General features: G+C 62.9%; 1 protein-coding gene across 3 annotated transcripts; it reads right to left on the bottom strand.

Moving 5' to 3' along the window:
- Positions 1-74: 74 nt before the first annotated feature.
- Positions 75-13,473, bottom strand: UNC13D (unc-13 homolog D). Of its 3 annotated transcripts, none has more exons than XM_026484124.4 (32): positions 13,302-13,473; positions 12,516-12,551; positions 12,181-12,288; positions 12,008-12,067; positions 11,855-11,921; positions 11,436-11,616; positions 11,051-11,095; positions 10,847-10,915; positions 10,591-10,660; positions 10,321-10,425; positions 10,122-10,214; positions 9,942-10,045; positions 8,731-8,848; positions 8,502-8,626; positions 8,274-8,364; positions 8,136-8,192; positions 7,953-8,050; positions 7,798-7,849; positions 7,586-7,719; positions 7,369-7,489; positions 6,875-7,018; positions 6,579-6,677; positions 6,269-6,475; positions 6,019-6,087; positions 5,041-5,120; positions 3,648-3,753; positions 3,486-3,557; positions 3,023-3,106; positions 2,808-2,928; positions 2,443-2,566; positions 1,757-1,953; positions 75-982 (listed from the first exon to the last, which is right to left on the bottom strand). In XM_026484124.4, exons 1-32 carry the CDS (start codon positions 13,416-13,418, stop codon positions 861-863), a joined length of 3,276 nt encoding a protein of 1,091 aa, XP_026339909.1. In that variant the 5' UTR covers positions 13,419-13,473; the 3' UTR covers positions 75-860. The 3 variants fall into 3 exon arrangements, with proteins under 3 accessions (XP_026339909.1, XP_048082230.1, XP_057174146.1); XM_048226273.2 differs by lacking the exon at positions 13,302-13,473 and adding an exon at positions 12,703-13,251; XM_057318163.1 differs by having other exon boundaries at positions 7,586-7,849; positions 13,302-13,472.
- Between the last annotated feature and the right edge of the window lie 681 nt (positions 13,474-14,154).

The raw sequence follows: 14,154 nt of genomic DNA, 5'->3' as shown, positions 1-14,154 counted from the left end.
GTTGCAGGCCTGACTGTAATCTTCTGGGCCCCGATGCAGGCCAGCGGTGTCGTTCCTTAGAGGACAATGAATTGTTTTTGTTTTTTTATTTTGCTAAGGAAGTTCCTAAGTAGGAGGCACCATCCCAGGGAGGGGGTGTCCTCAGTAGACATGGCTGGCCAAGCTATCTTTTCTGCTTCTGTTCCTCCGTGCCAGCCCCACTGCCTGCCAGCTTTCACCTCTGCAGGGCCGGAAGGTCCTTGGCTCAGGGCTTCTTAACCTGGGTACTGGTGGCCGCCTCAGGAGAGGGGCCAGGCTCCCTCCATTAGAGCTGCCACCCTCCCCACCAGGGCAGCTGTAGCCTCCTCTCTGGCAGGGTCCCCTTCCTCCCCTAGGAGGCTTTGTGCCGTAGCCCCAGCCCCAGCCCCAGTGACCCAAGGTAGGGGTGCTAAAGAATAGACCAGGGAAGCCTAATGTCCACCCCAGTGACTGGAATAGGCGTGCCAGAAACAGATGGCTGAGGGTCTCTGCCAGGGCAGCAGCGCCTCCCACAGGGGAAGTAGGGGCAGGAGCCGCAGACAGCTGCCCCCTCCCCCTGGTGCTGAGATTTGGTAGAGAGTGCTGAGGCCCTGGCTGAGGGCAGGAAGGAGGAATATAAATACTAAAAGGCCCTGGCAGCAGCACCACGGGCCCCTGCTCTGGCAGGAGGACCAGAGGGGATCTTCATGCTGGGCCTTTCACACGCTGGGGTTCCCAGACTTGCAGGGCCCTTCTGGAGCATTAGGCCAAGCTGTAGGGCTTGCACTATGGTGGGGAGAACCCAGACCTCTCAGGAAAGCCCGTCCCTACTGGGCACCCAACGCCATCCCTAACCTCCACTGCTACCGCCCTGGCCTTGGGGCATGATGGGAGGCCTGCTTGGCTCGCTGCCGCCGCAGCCTCACAAACACCTGGGCCTCCCGATCACCCTTCCGGCTCTCCAGCAGCTGCAGGATGGGATCCCCTGTGAAGAGAGGCGTTTGGGGGTCAGACTGTGGCGGGGGTAGGCAGTGCCTGGATTGTGGCAGGGGACACAGCACTGACCCATTCTCCAGCCAGCCTGGAAACTAGTGATGGACACACACCAGCCAAGCTCACAAGACAGCCTGACGAATGAGATGAGACACGTGACCGTGCTGGCACCGACACCCTGGCCCAATTTGCACTGGAAGAGGCTGAGAGCGGTGCGCCTCAGGTTGGAACTATTACCTTTTTATATGAGAACCTAAGGCCACCTAGTTAACCTCTTAGTGCCTCAGTTTACTCATCTGTAAAATAGCAGTAATAGTACCCACACGTTAGGTGGTTGTAGGATTGGGAGTTAATATATATCAAGTGCTTAGGAGTGGCCCCGTAAGTGCTCAGATGTGTCACATATTCTTATCCAGCCTGGAGAATACTTGGCCTGTGCCCCCCGAGTCGGAGACACAGCCTCTCTCCCCAGGTAAACTTACTGGTGACCTTCACCGCCCGCCCCCCGCAAGAGTCACACCACACTTGGCCTAACAAATTTCACTGGCTTCTTGATTAGACCGAGAGGTCCACTCAGCAACACGAGCCGCCGTGCTGACTGTACTGGCTTCCACATCCAAGGACGGATTTCTCTGACCCCAGCTTCATTCACTTCCCCGGGGGCCGCTGCCTGACCTTTATGGGCTGCCCCTCCCCTGCACCCCCAGTGCTGGGCCACGGCCTGCACTCGAAGCCCCGCAGCCTCCGCCCTGGGGCTCAGGCCTACCGTTGAGTGCAGGGTAGGTGAGGGGCAGGCGGGTCTGAGGCACCTCGCCAGGCTCCTCAGCCCCAGTCAGGCCCGGCACCGAGCGCAGTGGCAGAAAGGCCTCCCCTTCCAAGTCGTCAGCCCCCAGCGTGTCATGGTCCAGCACTGTGAGCAGGAGGCACGCTCCGTCCTTCTGGCATGGCTCAGCAGGCACCAGGCTGAGTGGGGGACAGAGAGGGCCTCAGCTGCCTGCCCCTACACAGTCACAGTCACCGGCACCCACCCCCACACACAGTTCACCGCTGGTTCTTGAGGACAGGCCAGGGCTGAGGGCAGACAGCTGGGGATTAGGATGGCAAAGTCCGTTCTCAGCCTGGTGTGCTTGCTCAGGGACGCCTCCCCTGACTGAGGGCTGGTACTTTAAACCAGGGGCCTGTGTTCCCAGACCCTCCTGTCTTGGGGAGCAGAGGACCTCAGGAACGGGACCCCGTTCCCTGGAAGCAAGCCTCTAAGTCCAGCAGGTGGGCCACAACCCCCCCCCCCCCAGTCCCACGCCTCCCCACAGGGCCCCAGCAAACCCCTGTTCCAGGTGCCCCTCCCTGGGACCCAAATGCCTTCATTTCAAGGGAACTGGCCTCAGGTGGGAGGAGCAGGGCTGAGGGAAGTCCAGGGCTGGGGAAAGGTGGCAAGTGTGGGAACCCACTCACAATTCAAAGGTCTCATCAAACAGGGGGTGAAGGTCCTTCTTGTGCTTTTGGGTCTCCCGGGGGGCCAGCTCAGGGAACTCGTGCCTGGGCTCCAAGGTCAGCTGGACAAAGGGATCGCTGGAGCCTGGCAAGCGGGGAGGTCACCTGGGGGAGGTGACGTTGCCAAGGATATCCCAGCTCCCCGCCTCTAGTTCCCAGCCCCTGCAGCTGTGCCCTGCTCAGCAGCACTGCCCCCTCCTGGCAACAGGAAGGAAATGCACCCAGCGCTCCCTCTCGGGACCGCAGACCTGCCAGGGGCGCGGGGGGCCGCGGGAGGGCGCGGGGGGACGGACGCGGGGAGCGGCGGGTGGGCAGCCTGCACTCACCGTTGGAGTCCAGGGGCAGCAGGCTGGAGGCGCTGAGCAGTTCCACACGCAGCTTCTGCTCAGAGGCGCGGTAGGAAGCCTTGACCGTGACGGCCCCCAGCTCCTCAGAGGCGGTTTCTGCCTAGGGGTGGAGCGCGGGGAGTGTGGGGCAGAGTGGAGGCGGGGCTCCGGGTGCCCTGGGTGCCCCGGGAGCGAAACGGGGAGAAGAGCCTCACCTGCTGCTGGATGCGGCTGCAGAAGTACTTCTGGATGAGCTCCCGGCTGGAGGCCGCCTGCAGCTCCAGGTCCCGCTGCAGAGCCTGGGAACGCGGCACAGCTGAGCAGTCACCTCGGCTGTCGCACTCCACCCGTCCAGTGGCGCCCCTCAGGGGCTTTGGTCCAGCCAATATCGACGTGATACGGAAAGCTCCGGGTGCTGCGGAGCCGCCCCTGGGGAGCGCACCCTCAGGGTGGCCCGGCCGACCGCCGAGGCACAGACAAGGTGGGCTTCATGGATGTGCCCCCCGCACAGTCGCACAGCCACCCCCTCACCGTGCTTTAACGCTCTGCTGTGGCTGTCTTTGAATTTTTAGTAATTTTTGAAAAAGGGCCCCGAATTTTCTTTACTGGGCCCTGTAAATTATGCAGCTGGTGCCGGCCCAGGCTTCCCGCCCCCCCAGCTCGCGCAAAGACCCCTACCTGGAAGGTGGTGGTGTGCAGCGCCGCGGGCGGCAGGCCACAGCCCTCTGCATAGAAGCAGATCTCCAAATTCTAGGGGTGACACAGCAGAGGTGACCCCACCCGGGTTATTACTTGTCGTCTCCAGGCAGGGCTGTTACTTGCTGTCGCTGCTCTTATTACCTGCAGTGCGATCTTCAGCCTGCTGGAGGCCAGGGGGCAGCTCCGCTGGGACGCAGCCACCTCCATCAGCACAGCGAGCGTGTGCGTCCAGAGCAGGGTCAGGAGGCTGGGCCGAGGTGCACGGGGATGCCAGGCGCAGAACAGGAGGATGGAAGCCCAGGGAGCAGAGACATTCTTGAGAAAGGGACCCAGGCCCACCCCCAGCTCCTCCCCACCCTCCACTTCCACCCTCTTCTCAGGTAAGGCTGGAGCCAGGGCAGCAGGCAGGAGTGTAGGGAGGGAGGGCTGGTCCCCTGAGAGGAGGACAAGTGGGGCTGGGGGACGGGGCCAGTCCCAACCAATATGTCTCACAACCTAGCAAAGAACTTTCCTCAGTAGGATTATTAAACCCCAATCAACAAGCAAACAAGGTGGGGTGGGGAGGCTGGTCCCCCAGTGAGAGAATCCTGATTCAATATGGGAGTGGCCAAAATGAATAGGATTTCAACAAGGATAAGCATCTACTAGCCCTGGGGAGAAAAAGGAGAAACCAAGCCGCAGTCCTACTAACTACCTGAGATAACTGAAATTTCGCATGTTAGAGTCAGGCCATTCCGTACAAAAAAAATTGGGTTATGTAATTAAGAATGGGGAAGGTCGTGTTAGTTAATGTATTCAGCATATCCAAGTGCTTATTATGCACCAATGTTCTCACGGCTTTTGAGACGTAGTGAGTCAAGTCCCTATGACGGAGCTTTAACTCTAGTTTAGCCGAACAAATGGCATATTGTGGCCTGAGAAATAAGGCCCCGCTGCAGCCCCGGGAATAGAACTCCTGGGGGGGGGAGGGGCGGCAGCCTCGGAGCTCCGTTCCCGTGGGGAGGACCCATGGTCAGCGTTCTGCAGCGCGTCACCAACCACTTCCTTTGCATAGGCGCTGCGCTCGGAGCCCATGTGACTCACTTGATCCTCGTTAGAGGCCAGAACTATGATCATCTGCATGGAAAACTTGAGTAATCTGCTCGAGCAGCAGCAAAACTAGAGTCTGAATCCAGGTGGGCCACAGCCCACGTCCTTGACCTCTAGTCCTGCTGCCTGGTGTGCCGGGCCCCTGCTTTAAGAGAGACCCTAATGAGAAGTTCCCCCGAATCTTGGGAGAGGAACACCAGTTGCCTGTAATGTTAGGAGGCTAGAGCTACAGCCAGCGAAGCCCTACAGACAGCCCAGGGCTAAGGGAGAAAGGGTAGGCAGCTTTTTGCTCTGCCTGAAGGGAAATGGGCAGGTGTGTGAGGTAGTGAGCTCCCGGTCCCCAGGAGTGAGCATTTAAGCAGAGGCTGGTTGCATCCTTCCCTGAAAATGGCTGAGGCCAGGAGAAAGAGGGGAGGGGGGCACAGGGTGGGAGGCCGCCGCAGACCTGCTGAAGTTCTCCTGCACCAAGTTGGTATTCATGTAGCAGAGCTTCACCTCCAGAAACTTCATCAGGGGCAGAATGGCCTGGGGAGAGGGGTGGGCGGCAAGTCTGGCTCTGGCCCATTCCTGCGCCCTGACGAAACAGGGCCAGGGGCTTTCACCTGCTTCATTTGGAACGTGTGCGGGAGCTGAGCCCTGCCCGCAGCCGGCTCCGGCCACACCGGCCTCCTCCAGGGCCCTTCAGCAGCCGTGCGTGGTCCCGCCACAGGGCCTGGCCCTGGCTGGGCCCGCCCCTAGAAATCCTCAGGGCTCCTTCTCTTGTTTCCTTGAGGTCTTGACTCAGCTGTCACCCTGAGTAAGGCCTTCTCTAGCCACTGTCTAAAAATATCTTTTCAAAAAACACAAATACGAATGCAAATATCTTTGTTTTCTCTAGTACTTACTAATGTGTCACATGTGTGTGACACACGTGTAATTCTAGTCACAGCTACTGTTCTAGCTCTTCCTCTACCTCCCTGACCAGAATGTAAGCACCAGGAAGGCAGGGAGTTTCGTAAGTTTTGCTCATTGATCCATACCCCTGTGCCTAAATCTGTGCCTGTGACAGAGCGCTCAAATAGTGGCTGAAATACTGAGTGGCCTTCTCGCAGACAACCACAGGTACGCATTACTGTCTCTGCCCCCAGACAGGTGAGGACGCCGAAGTCAGCCGGCTCGTAGAAACGGAGCTCAGAAGGGTGCACACGCAGATCTGTTTGGCCGCAAAGGCTAAGCCCTCCCCCACTGCAGCCCCCACGTGGATGCTGGGAGAGCCCGTGGAATGACCCAACCCCCCCCCCTTAGCATCCAAGGAGGAAACCGAGGCCCAGGAGGGAACATTTCCTGCCCAAGTTTGGGGGACTTCTCTCTGACACCCCACGGCCTTCAAGCCCCCTGCCACCGTAAGCCCCTTTGGCAAAGGTGAGCGGGGAGGGCCACTCACATCCTCAGGCAGGACAGACTCCTTGACGCCCACGAGTTTCTGGATGTGCCTGGCAATGCCCGCCTCCAGCTGGGGACACAAAACAGTAGGAGGGAGGCCACGGCATGAGTACAGGGGACAGCGTGAGGTCACTTGGAGCCTACGTTTAGGTTCAGGAAGGGGTGGGGGCTGGACAACAGCCCGAATCCTGCCGGGGGCGCTTCAGGCCAAGGATGGGCACGGTGGGGTCCCCGTGAATTGGACAAGGTACCTGCTCGGCCAGGGTGCGGACGCCCGTGCGGATCTCGTGGCCCAGCCCAGCCAGCGCGCCCTGCAGCTGGGCGTGCAGCGTGTTCTGCAACTGGCCCTGCTCCAGCACAGCTCCGACCCGCTGCTCCAGCGCCTCCCACGCCAGCTGGGTGGGCAGCTTGCCGATCACCAGCCGCAGCTGCTCCATGTCATTCACCACCACGCACAGCTGCAGGCAGGCACGGGCATGGGGGCGCGGAGCTGGCTGAGCTTGCCGGGACCGGCAATCCCCACCCCTACCCCCCCGCCCGACATCCAGCTCTGGCCCTTACCATGTTGGCTGCCTGGCCCTGGTCCTTCTGGCCTACAGAGAGCTCACGGGCCCGGGCCTTTATAAGGCTGCAGTATACCAGAGCCAGCCGACAGGTATCCTGGGGTGGGGAGAGGATGATCGATGTGGGGGGCGTCCAAGGGGGGGGCAATGGGGAGGGAGGCATGGAAATCTCAGTGACTTGGGGATTTAAGACCTAAGCCTTCGGAGGCTCCCAGGGCAAGAGCTTGGGAGAAACAGGGCAAGTCAAATGAGGCTGTCCTCGAAAGGTGGGGAGGACACGAGAAGACGCCGCACCTCCACAAACTTGACGGTGATCATGAAGGCCTCCTCTGGGTCGGGCCAGTCCAGCTGCCGGGCAGTATGGCTGATCTGGGCGAAGCAGGTGGACAGATCCACGGCTGATGTGCTGTGCTTGGTCAGTTCTCCCAGGGGCACCAGCTGGGGGATGGGAGAGGGTGCAGAAAGGGCGGCTCAGGCCTTGCCAGATCCGTGCCCCTCCCTCCCTCCTTCCTTCCACAGGCATTCAGAGCTTCTACCAGCGGCAAGCAGGGTGGGCAGGGGGCTACAAGGGGTAGGATCAAGGCTCCACCCAGACCCGCAGGCTGCAAAGATCAGTCTGTGAAGGAAAGCCACAGTTAAAACCAAGGGTATTAGGAGGCAGTGTTGTACACACAACTGGCCTCAAGAGCTGGTTAGCAACTTCTGCGCATCCATCCTAGAGGTACAAGCGGAGCCCCAAGCCCCACCCCCAAAGCCGGGCCCCGCCCCGCCTCAGGCCCCGCCCCCACCTCGTCCATCTGCACAGCGCGCTGCACCCGCGCCAGGGCCACGCTGTAAGTCTTCTGTAGCCAGGAGGGGATGGCGGGCTGGAACCAGCGGTGAAAGCCATCCAGGGCCAGGACTCCATCCCTGGGGAGAGCTGGGGCTCAGCCTGGGGACTGCCAGGGCTAGCACAGAACTTCCTTGACCCTCCTCTCTCTTTTGTGCTGACAGCCCGCTGCCCACCTCTCTGCGGGGCCGGGGCCCAGCTGGCAGAGCTCCTTGAGGCTGACATAGAGCTGGAATAGACTCTCGCCCATCTCTGGGGACACGGGGCTGCCCACCACAGCCGCCGTGTGGTCCTGCACCCGCTTGGCCACCTGCAAAGGCAAGGCAGGGGGACAGGGCTCCAGAGCCAGGGTGGGGGGCAAAGCCTGGTGACCCAGAGAGAGACTCACCAGCCACTGCAGCTCCAGGAAAGCCATGGAGAAGAGGTCGATCTTGAGGGTGCTGGAAGAAAGGCAACAGGTGTGACCTAGGAGCACACCCAGGGTCCTTGGGGTCCCCATTCTGAGGCCTGTGCTTCCTGCCCCCACCCCAGCCACCTGCTCACTTCTGGAAGATCTTGCTCCACGTGTGCCGGCACTGGTGTAGGTCCCCTATGATGTCCTGTACCAGGCTCAGCAGGGCTTTGCCCGCCTCCAGCATGCCCTGGCAGGGACAGAGGCGCGCTGAGCAGGCCCGCAGAGGGCGAGCACCCCACCCCAGCCCCTCCTCCCCTGCCCCGGCCCCTCACCTGCACCATGGGCTGATGGTGCTGCTGCTTCAGGTGGAACCACTCGACCGTGCCAGTCTGCGGGCGGAGAGGCGGTGAGCGGGGAGGGTTGCTAGGCTCAGGCCCACGCCCTCCTTGTCCCCAGGGTGAGTCCTGTACCCTCAGCATCTCCGTCACCAGGTGGGGCAGTGGGGGGCTGTCAGGGCACAGCTCTCCGAAGGCCTTCATCTTGCACATCTGTACCAGGACCCTGTGGAGACAGACAGCTGTGTCCAGGACGCCTGCTGCCTCTCCATGCACAGCTGCAGCAGGCGTCCCCATCCACGCGGGTGCCCCAATGTTCCCTTGTTCCTGACCCCACGGGAAGGGGGAGGGGTAGCCGCTGACCTGAGCAGAGACTGCAGCCGGGCCGGGGAGTCCGACACCGAGAGGGGGAAAACAGACCGGAACTTCCGGATGAGGGAGAGGCCGTAGGCCAGCAGGTTGCTGAACGAGGTGGCCAGCTCCTCCAGCTGCGGGGCCAGACAGAGCCGGGAGCTGCATCACGGGGCCCGGACCGCCGTGCCGGCTCCCCGAGCCCTGCCTGCGCGACAGTCCTCCTTCCGCGGCAGCCCACCTGCTCTCCCTTGAGCCGGCCCTGGATCCACTGGTACTCGATGCTGGTGATGGGGTGCAGGAGGCAGCTGCTCGGGAACTCCAGGCTCTGGTAGAGACGGCTGTAGGCCAGCCACTGCCTGCAGCACAGAGGAAGCCCTCAGCCCGGCCAGCGGGGGCCTCTCCCTTTCTGCTGCTCACCCGCCTTGGGAGGGACGGCGAGACGACCTGCCCCAAAGACCTCCTGTGGTCCCCCATCAACCTCGTCAAAGTGCTTTAGAAACATGTGAATTAACCGTCTCCCTCTCCAATCGGGGTATCTGTGATTTAAAAATTCAGGATTTCTTGCTCCTTTAGAAAAATCAGACGTGGAGACTTGAGCCTTCATGCACATGGGGCAAACATCGGCGGGGACTCCCCTTTAGACAGTCCCGGGGACACCTCACGGAGGTGATGACCAAGCTGAGATGAGCCCCGAGCGGGACAGTGACGGAGGATGGGGGAGACAGCAGCCCAGTCCCTCCCGGGACACGGCGGGCACCCGCACTACATGTTTGGGGCTGAGGGCGCGCTGGGCCCTCACTGTGGGCGCCTGCTGCTGCGTCCGGCCCCACCTGCCCATGGTCCCACAGGCTGCCCTCGTCCCCCACCTCTGTCCGCCCCCTACTCAAATGCCAAATGTCCACCGTGGCCCCGGGGCTACACACGCTCTCATTCCACCTGGTGCGCCCCCGGCTCCTCATGCCTCATCTGCACTCGAACACGTTCCCACAACCTATTACGGCCCGTGGGACGTGACGGGCCCTCGACACAGATTCGGTAATGCCGGCGCACAGGTCCATTGACTCCAGAGCGCTGGAGCTGGGAAACAAGGCTGCCTGCCGTCCGGGGCAAGGGTAACAAATTCCAATGCCCAGAAGGACTCAGAGGGTGTCAGGGAGTGATGTGGGCCGATGGCAGCCGTGTGGGGCTGGGGAGGCTGTGTCCTCTGCTGTCACCGCCTACAGCCCAGCAGACTGACAGCACTTGGGGTACGTGGGAAGCTGGAGATGGGACTCTGTATGGAAAATCTCCAGATGTTTAAAAGTTGGCTACGGACTCAAAACTTGACACACACGGTTGGTGCCAAACAGAAATCTCTTGAGGGTTCGACTTTGGCCTGCCAGCCTGTAGGAGGACAGGCAGGGAGGGAGAGGCTGGCGCCTCCCAGGCCACCCTCCCAGGTGCACTCACGCCATGGACTGGTGGAAGTCGGATAGGTCCTTCTGCGTCGCATGGAGAAAGAGGATGGTGGCAGCCTGGGGACTCAGCGACCCGTCCCAGGAGGTACTGCCTGCCTGAGGACACAGGCAGAAGGGTGTTGGAACCTGGCCGGCAGGCTCCGCGCCCCTCCAGCCCCGGGGAGGGCAGTACCTGGTGCCGGGTGACCTCATGGGACACCAGCTGCTGCAGCAGGTGGAGATGCACCGTGTAGCTGGGCTGGGAGCGGCTGGCCTTCGGCGCTCTCTGCAGCAGGGCCGGCATGGCGGTGAGGAGAGGCCCCCGTCCCCGGAGCAGCCCGCCCCACGCAGGCAGGCCACTGGAAGAGCCCTGCTCCCGGCCCCACACCTACCCGCTTGTGAATGAGCTGGAGCTGGAGGTGGCACTGACCGCGGTCTGGGTAGGTCTCGGTGCAGGGCTCCAGCCGGTACCACTGATCCTCCCGGCAGCGCAGGTCCTGGCGGGCCAGGTGGGCAGGAGGGCCCACGCCCACGGGCGGCATAAGCCTCACACGGTTGGGGGCAGAGGGGCGACAGGAGGCTGGCCCCAGGCTCCCCTTGGTGTGGACCCAGAGCCCCTCCCCCGAACCCCACCCGAACCCCTGTTTCCTGACCCCACTCACCTGTAGCCTCAGAACCACGTTCCCCAGAAAATCGTCCTGGCCTTTGTCCTTTCGTGCCTCCTTAAATATCCTGTTCCAGGCAGGGGCCATGAGGAGGACGGGCCAAGACCCTGCGGGGTCAGGCTGGGATCCAGCCCCCTCCTGCGACCCCCCGGGCCTGGACAGAGCCTGTAGCCCAGCAACCGACATGCAAGCATGGGGAGGGCAGAAAGAGCCCACACTCCTTCCCGCCGGAACCCGTTCCCGTGGCATTCACCTTCGCAGTCCATGCAGATCTGTGAGCTCCCCGAGCTTCTGCCTGACAGACTCCACCGCGTCCATGTCCCTGCGGAGGGCGAGGGTTTGAGCAGGAGGCAGAGAGGGTGTCCCGGGAGCCCTTGACCCCTTTGGGAGAAGGATCTGCCAGCCCGAACCGCCCCCCTTCTCTCCCTGACCCCTTCGGGCAGGGCATGCTCCTCACCACATGTCCAGATGGAAGCTCGAGGTGTTTATGTCCTCAAACTCCCTAGGGGGAGAGAAGGGCCTGGCTGAGGGCCTCGGAGGGCCAGACCCCAACCACAGCCTGTCCCCGGAAGCTCCCACCCCCACTGACCCACCATCCCGTCCGAGCCCCTCCTTGCAAACTCTTCCTCCCTCTGCTAAGCTAAGGCTTCAGCCCACCCCCCACATCAACCCAGCGGTGCCCAACCCTCCACACCCTCCCAGCCCATGTAGCATGTGTGCCTCCTGTGTGTCTCCGGCCCAGGGAGCAAGCCCCTCCTCCGGTCAAGCCAAGTTCCCTCCCCGGAGCCAGGAAGTCCTGCTGATCTCTTGGAGGGGGTAGGGGCTGCGGCAGGGCCACGTACAGGATGAAGGTCTCCTCCCAGACGGGGTTGAGCGTCTGGGTGATGACCTGGGTGCGGTGGGTCTGCTCCTCCGGGATGGTGTGCCTTACCACAGCCTTCTGCCGGTGCCGGGACCCAGGGCTGCCTCCCTGCGGGCCCACCCCCTGCTCAATGCCCAGCAGGCAGTAGGGGTCACTGAATCCTGGGAGGAGGGGAAGGACAAGGCTGCCAGGGTGTCGGCAGGGCTCCCTAGGAGACTCCCTCATCACCCCAATCCCAGGGGCAGAGTCCCCCCCCATCCCAGACTCAAAGGCCCTGGGGCCAGCAGCAACCAGGGGGACATCCAGGAGCTGGGAATTCCAGCTGAATTCTGGGACAGACTCATGGGGAGAAGGGGGAGCTGGGAAGAGGGCCCTCAGGGCCCCTCACCCCCTACTCACCACTGACGTCTTTGCCCAGAATGCCCTTGGCTTGTTTCACGGTTGCCTTTAGACAAAATATTGGCTTCTAGAAGGACACAAGGGTGAGCCTGAGTCCCAGAGGGAGCTGGGCTTCTCAGCCCCTGTCCTAGGGTGGTCCCGGACCAGGGTTACCTCAAGCTTCTGCACCTGCTGCAGCATCTGCCGGTGCTCCTCGGGCTCCATGTGGAAGGCCTGGGGGGAGGAGTGCAGGCGGCTGGGGGCACAGGGTGGGGGCAGCTGGGCGGGGAAGGGAGGACTCATGGTCCGGGCTGCAGGACGGTGGGCGGAGCGGGGGCCTCACTCACCTCCTGCAGGTACCGCAGCAGCTCAGAGGCCTCGCGCACATGGTTGGGCTCAGGCTGACCCAGGCGGTGCAGGACGGTGTAGAGAGCTTCCTCATAGAGCAGGGCCCGCTGAGACACAGCAGGGCCACCTCAGGACCCCCGTCTGCCCACTGCAAGGTGAGCCCCTCCCAACCCCCCTGGCCCCAACACTGCACGGCCGGAACTGAGACAAGGCACCCACGATGTGCGGGGGGTGGGGGGTTAAGGCCCAGAAGTGCCCCCCTCCCCTGCTGGGGCCAGTGGCCAAGGACTGTGTTCCCAGCACCTGCCTGCCTCCCCAATATCCCAATTCTTACCTCCTCAGGTGAGAGGTGGTGGGATGGAGGCTCGATCTGGGGAGCAAAGTGAAAAGACAAGGTGTCCCCAAGGCCTGGACCAGGGCTGAGACAACAGGAACGGTTCCTTACAGAGCCGGCCAGGCCAGGCCAGGCCAGGGCTGCAGGGTCCCTAGTTCCCAGCCCCCAACCCACCAGAGCTGCACACCTGTTCCCATAGCAGGCCTCCTGGGAGTCCAGCCGCTGGGCCGCCCTCCTTGTCCCCTGGCCTGTTGTGGCTGAGGTCCATTGGCGCTCAGCTGCCCCAGCAGCGTGAGCTCTCTACACCCTTGGCCCCAACCTTCCTTCCTTCCCCAGAGGAAGCAGCTCTGCTTATCGGGAGGCCACGCTCCGCACCCGCGCGGCGGAAGTGAGGCCCAGCAGTGGAGGTGGGAGGCTGGGGGTCATGGCAAGCAGGCCTGGGGGCTGCTCCGCTGATCCCCAAGCAGCCGGGCCCACAGCAGGGACACTCCCCGTCTAGTGGAGCCCGTGCCTTCGGAGCTGGAAGACCAGAGGCTAGGGCGGCAGGAGGCCCCTCCAGAGGGAGGGGGCTCAGAGAGGCTCTGACCCCAGACGCGAGACCCGGGGTAGCCCAGAGAGCACACAGCAGACCCCGGCCTGCCAACCCAGAAGGCCCTGCCCAGGTGCCATGACAGGAAGGCAAGGGGACCACATCCTCAACCCCAGGCCGCAAGAGGTGGAGCCCCGGACCCAGAGACCCGAGAGCCCCACCCTGGCTGCTCTCCTCCTCACTGAGGTCACTCCTACCTCCTGAGCCTTTGGGGCCAGGGGATCCTGCAGATCTCTGACCCTGCGGCGCCTTATCTTGATGGCCTGGCGTAAGAGGGGAGGGCGCCGCTGGGGCTGGGAGAGGAGTGTCGCCATGGTGGCCGCTCTGCCCTTCCCCTCCACCGAGCTGCTGCCACAGGGTGAAGATAGTGAAGCCGCAGGATTATGCAAAGAGCACCGGGTGCCACCCTGTCCAGGGAGGGGTGGGGGCGGGCGGGTGGGGGGAGGTTCCGGGCAGGGTTTCACCACCTCCGAGGCCTACCCCTTCCTCCCTCGGCCGGCTGGGTCATGGGAGGAACTCTCTCGCAGGCTGGAGGCAGGTGGACCCAGTGGGCGGGTCCGGCCCCACCCTGCCCTCCCACGGAGACCCTGGAGCGTGTTGTGGGGGGGTCCAGTGCTCCCCAGCAGGCGGCGTCAGGGCCAGCCCGGCCTGCACCACATCACGGGTATGCCCAGCTGGGCCAGGGACCGAGGGGGGCCGCCCTGCGTCAGTAGGGGTTCTCACCCAGACTTCCCTGAATGCACCCGACACCCAGGGTGGAGGCCAGGGCACAGGGTGGGGGCTCGAGAGAGCCGTCTCCCCAGCAGGCAGCCAACTGCTCGGCCTGCTCTACCCCACCGGTGACATTCCACCAAGGTGACGGGGCCCAGCGACGCCGGGCCGGGCAGAGACGGCCCTGGGGCCCCCACCCCCACAAGGACGGTCAGGAGGTGCTCCTTTCGAATGCCCTTGTAGGGGGCTAGCCAGCCCCAGGGGCTCCTGGGCGGGGCCGGCCAGAGGAAGAGGCTAGCGAGGCGGTGCCGTCCAGCCAGAAGGGACAGGAAAACGGAC

Source organism: Ursus arctos, unplaced genomic scaffold (assembly GCF_023065955.2).
Source record: "Ursus arctos isolate Adak ecotype North America unplaced genomic scaffold, UrsArc2.0 scaffold_24, whole genome shotgun sequence".
NCBI lineage: Eukaryota > Metazoa > Chordata > Mammalia > Carnivora > Ursidae > Ursus > Ursus arctos.
This window is presented reverse-complemented; position numbering and strand designations above follow the sequence as displayed.

Bases quoted from the DNA above. Each gene is read 5' to 3' on its own strand.
- UNC13D (XM_057318163.1), bottom strand. From the start codon at position 13,418: ATGGCGACACTCCTCTCCCAGCCCCAGCGGCGCCCTCCCCTCTTACGC. The intron at 7,490-7,585 runs GTGGGCAGCGGG...AGCTCTCCCCAG, and splicing joins GGCCCCGGCCCCGCAGAGAG to GGATGGAGTCCTGGCCCTGG. The intron at 7,019-7,368 runs GTGGGGGCGGGG...CCCATCCCCCAG, and splicing joins GCGCTGTGCAGATGGACGAG to CTGGTGCCCCTGGGAGAACT.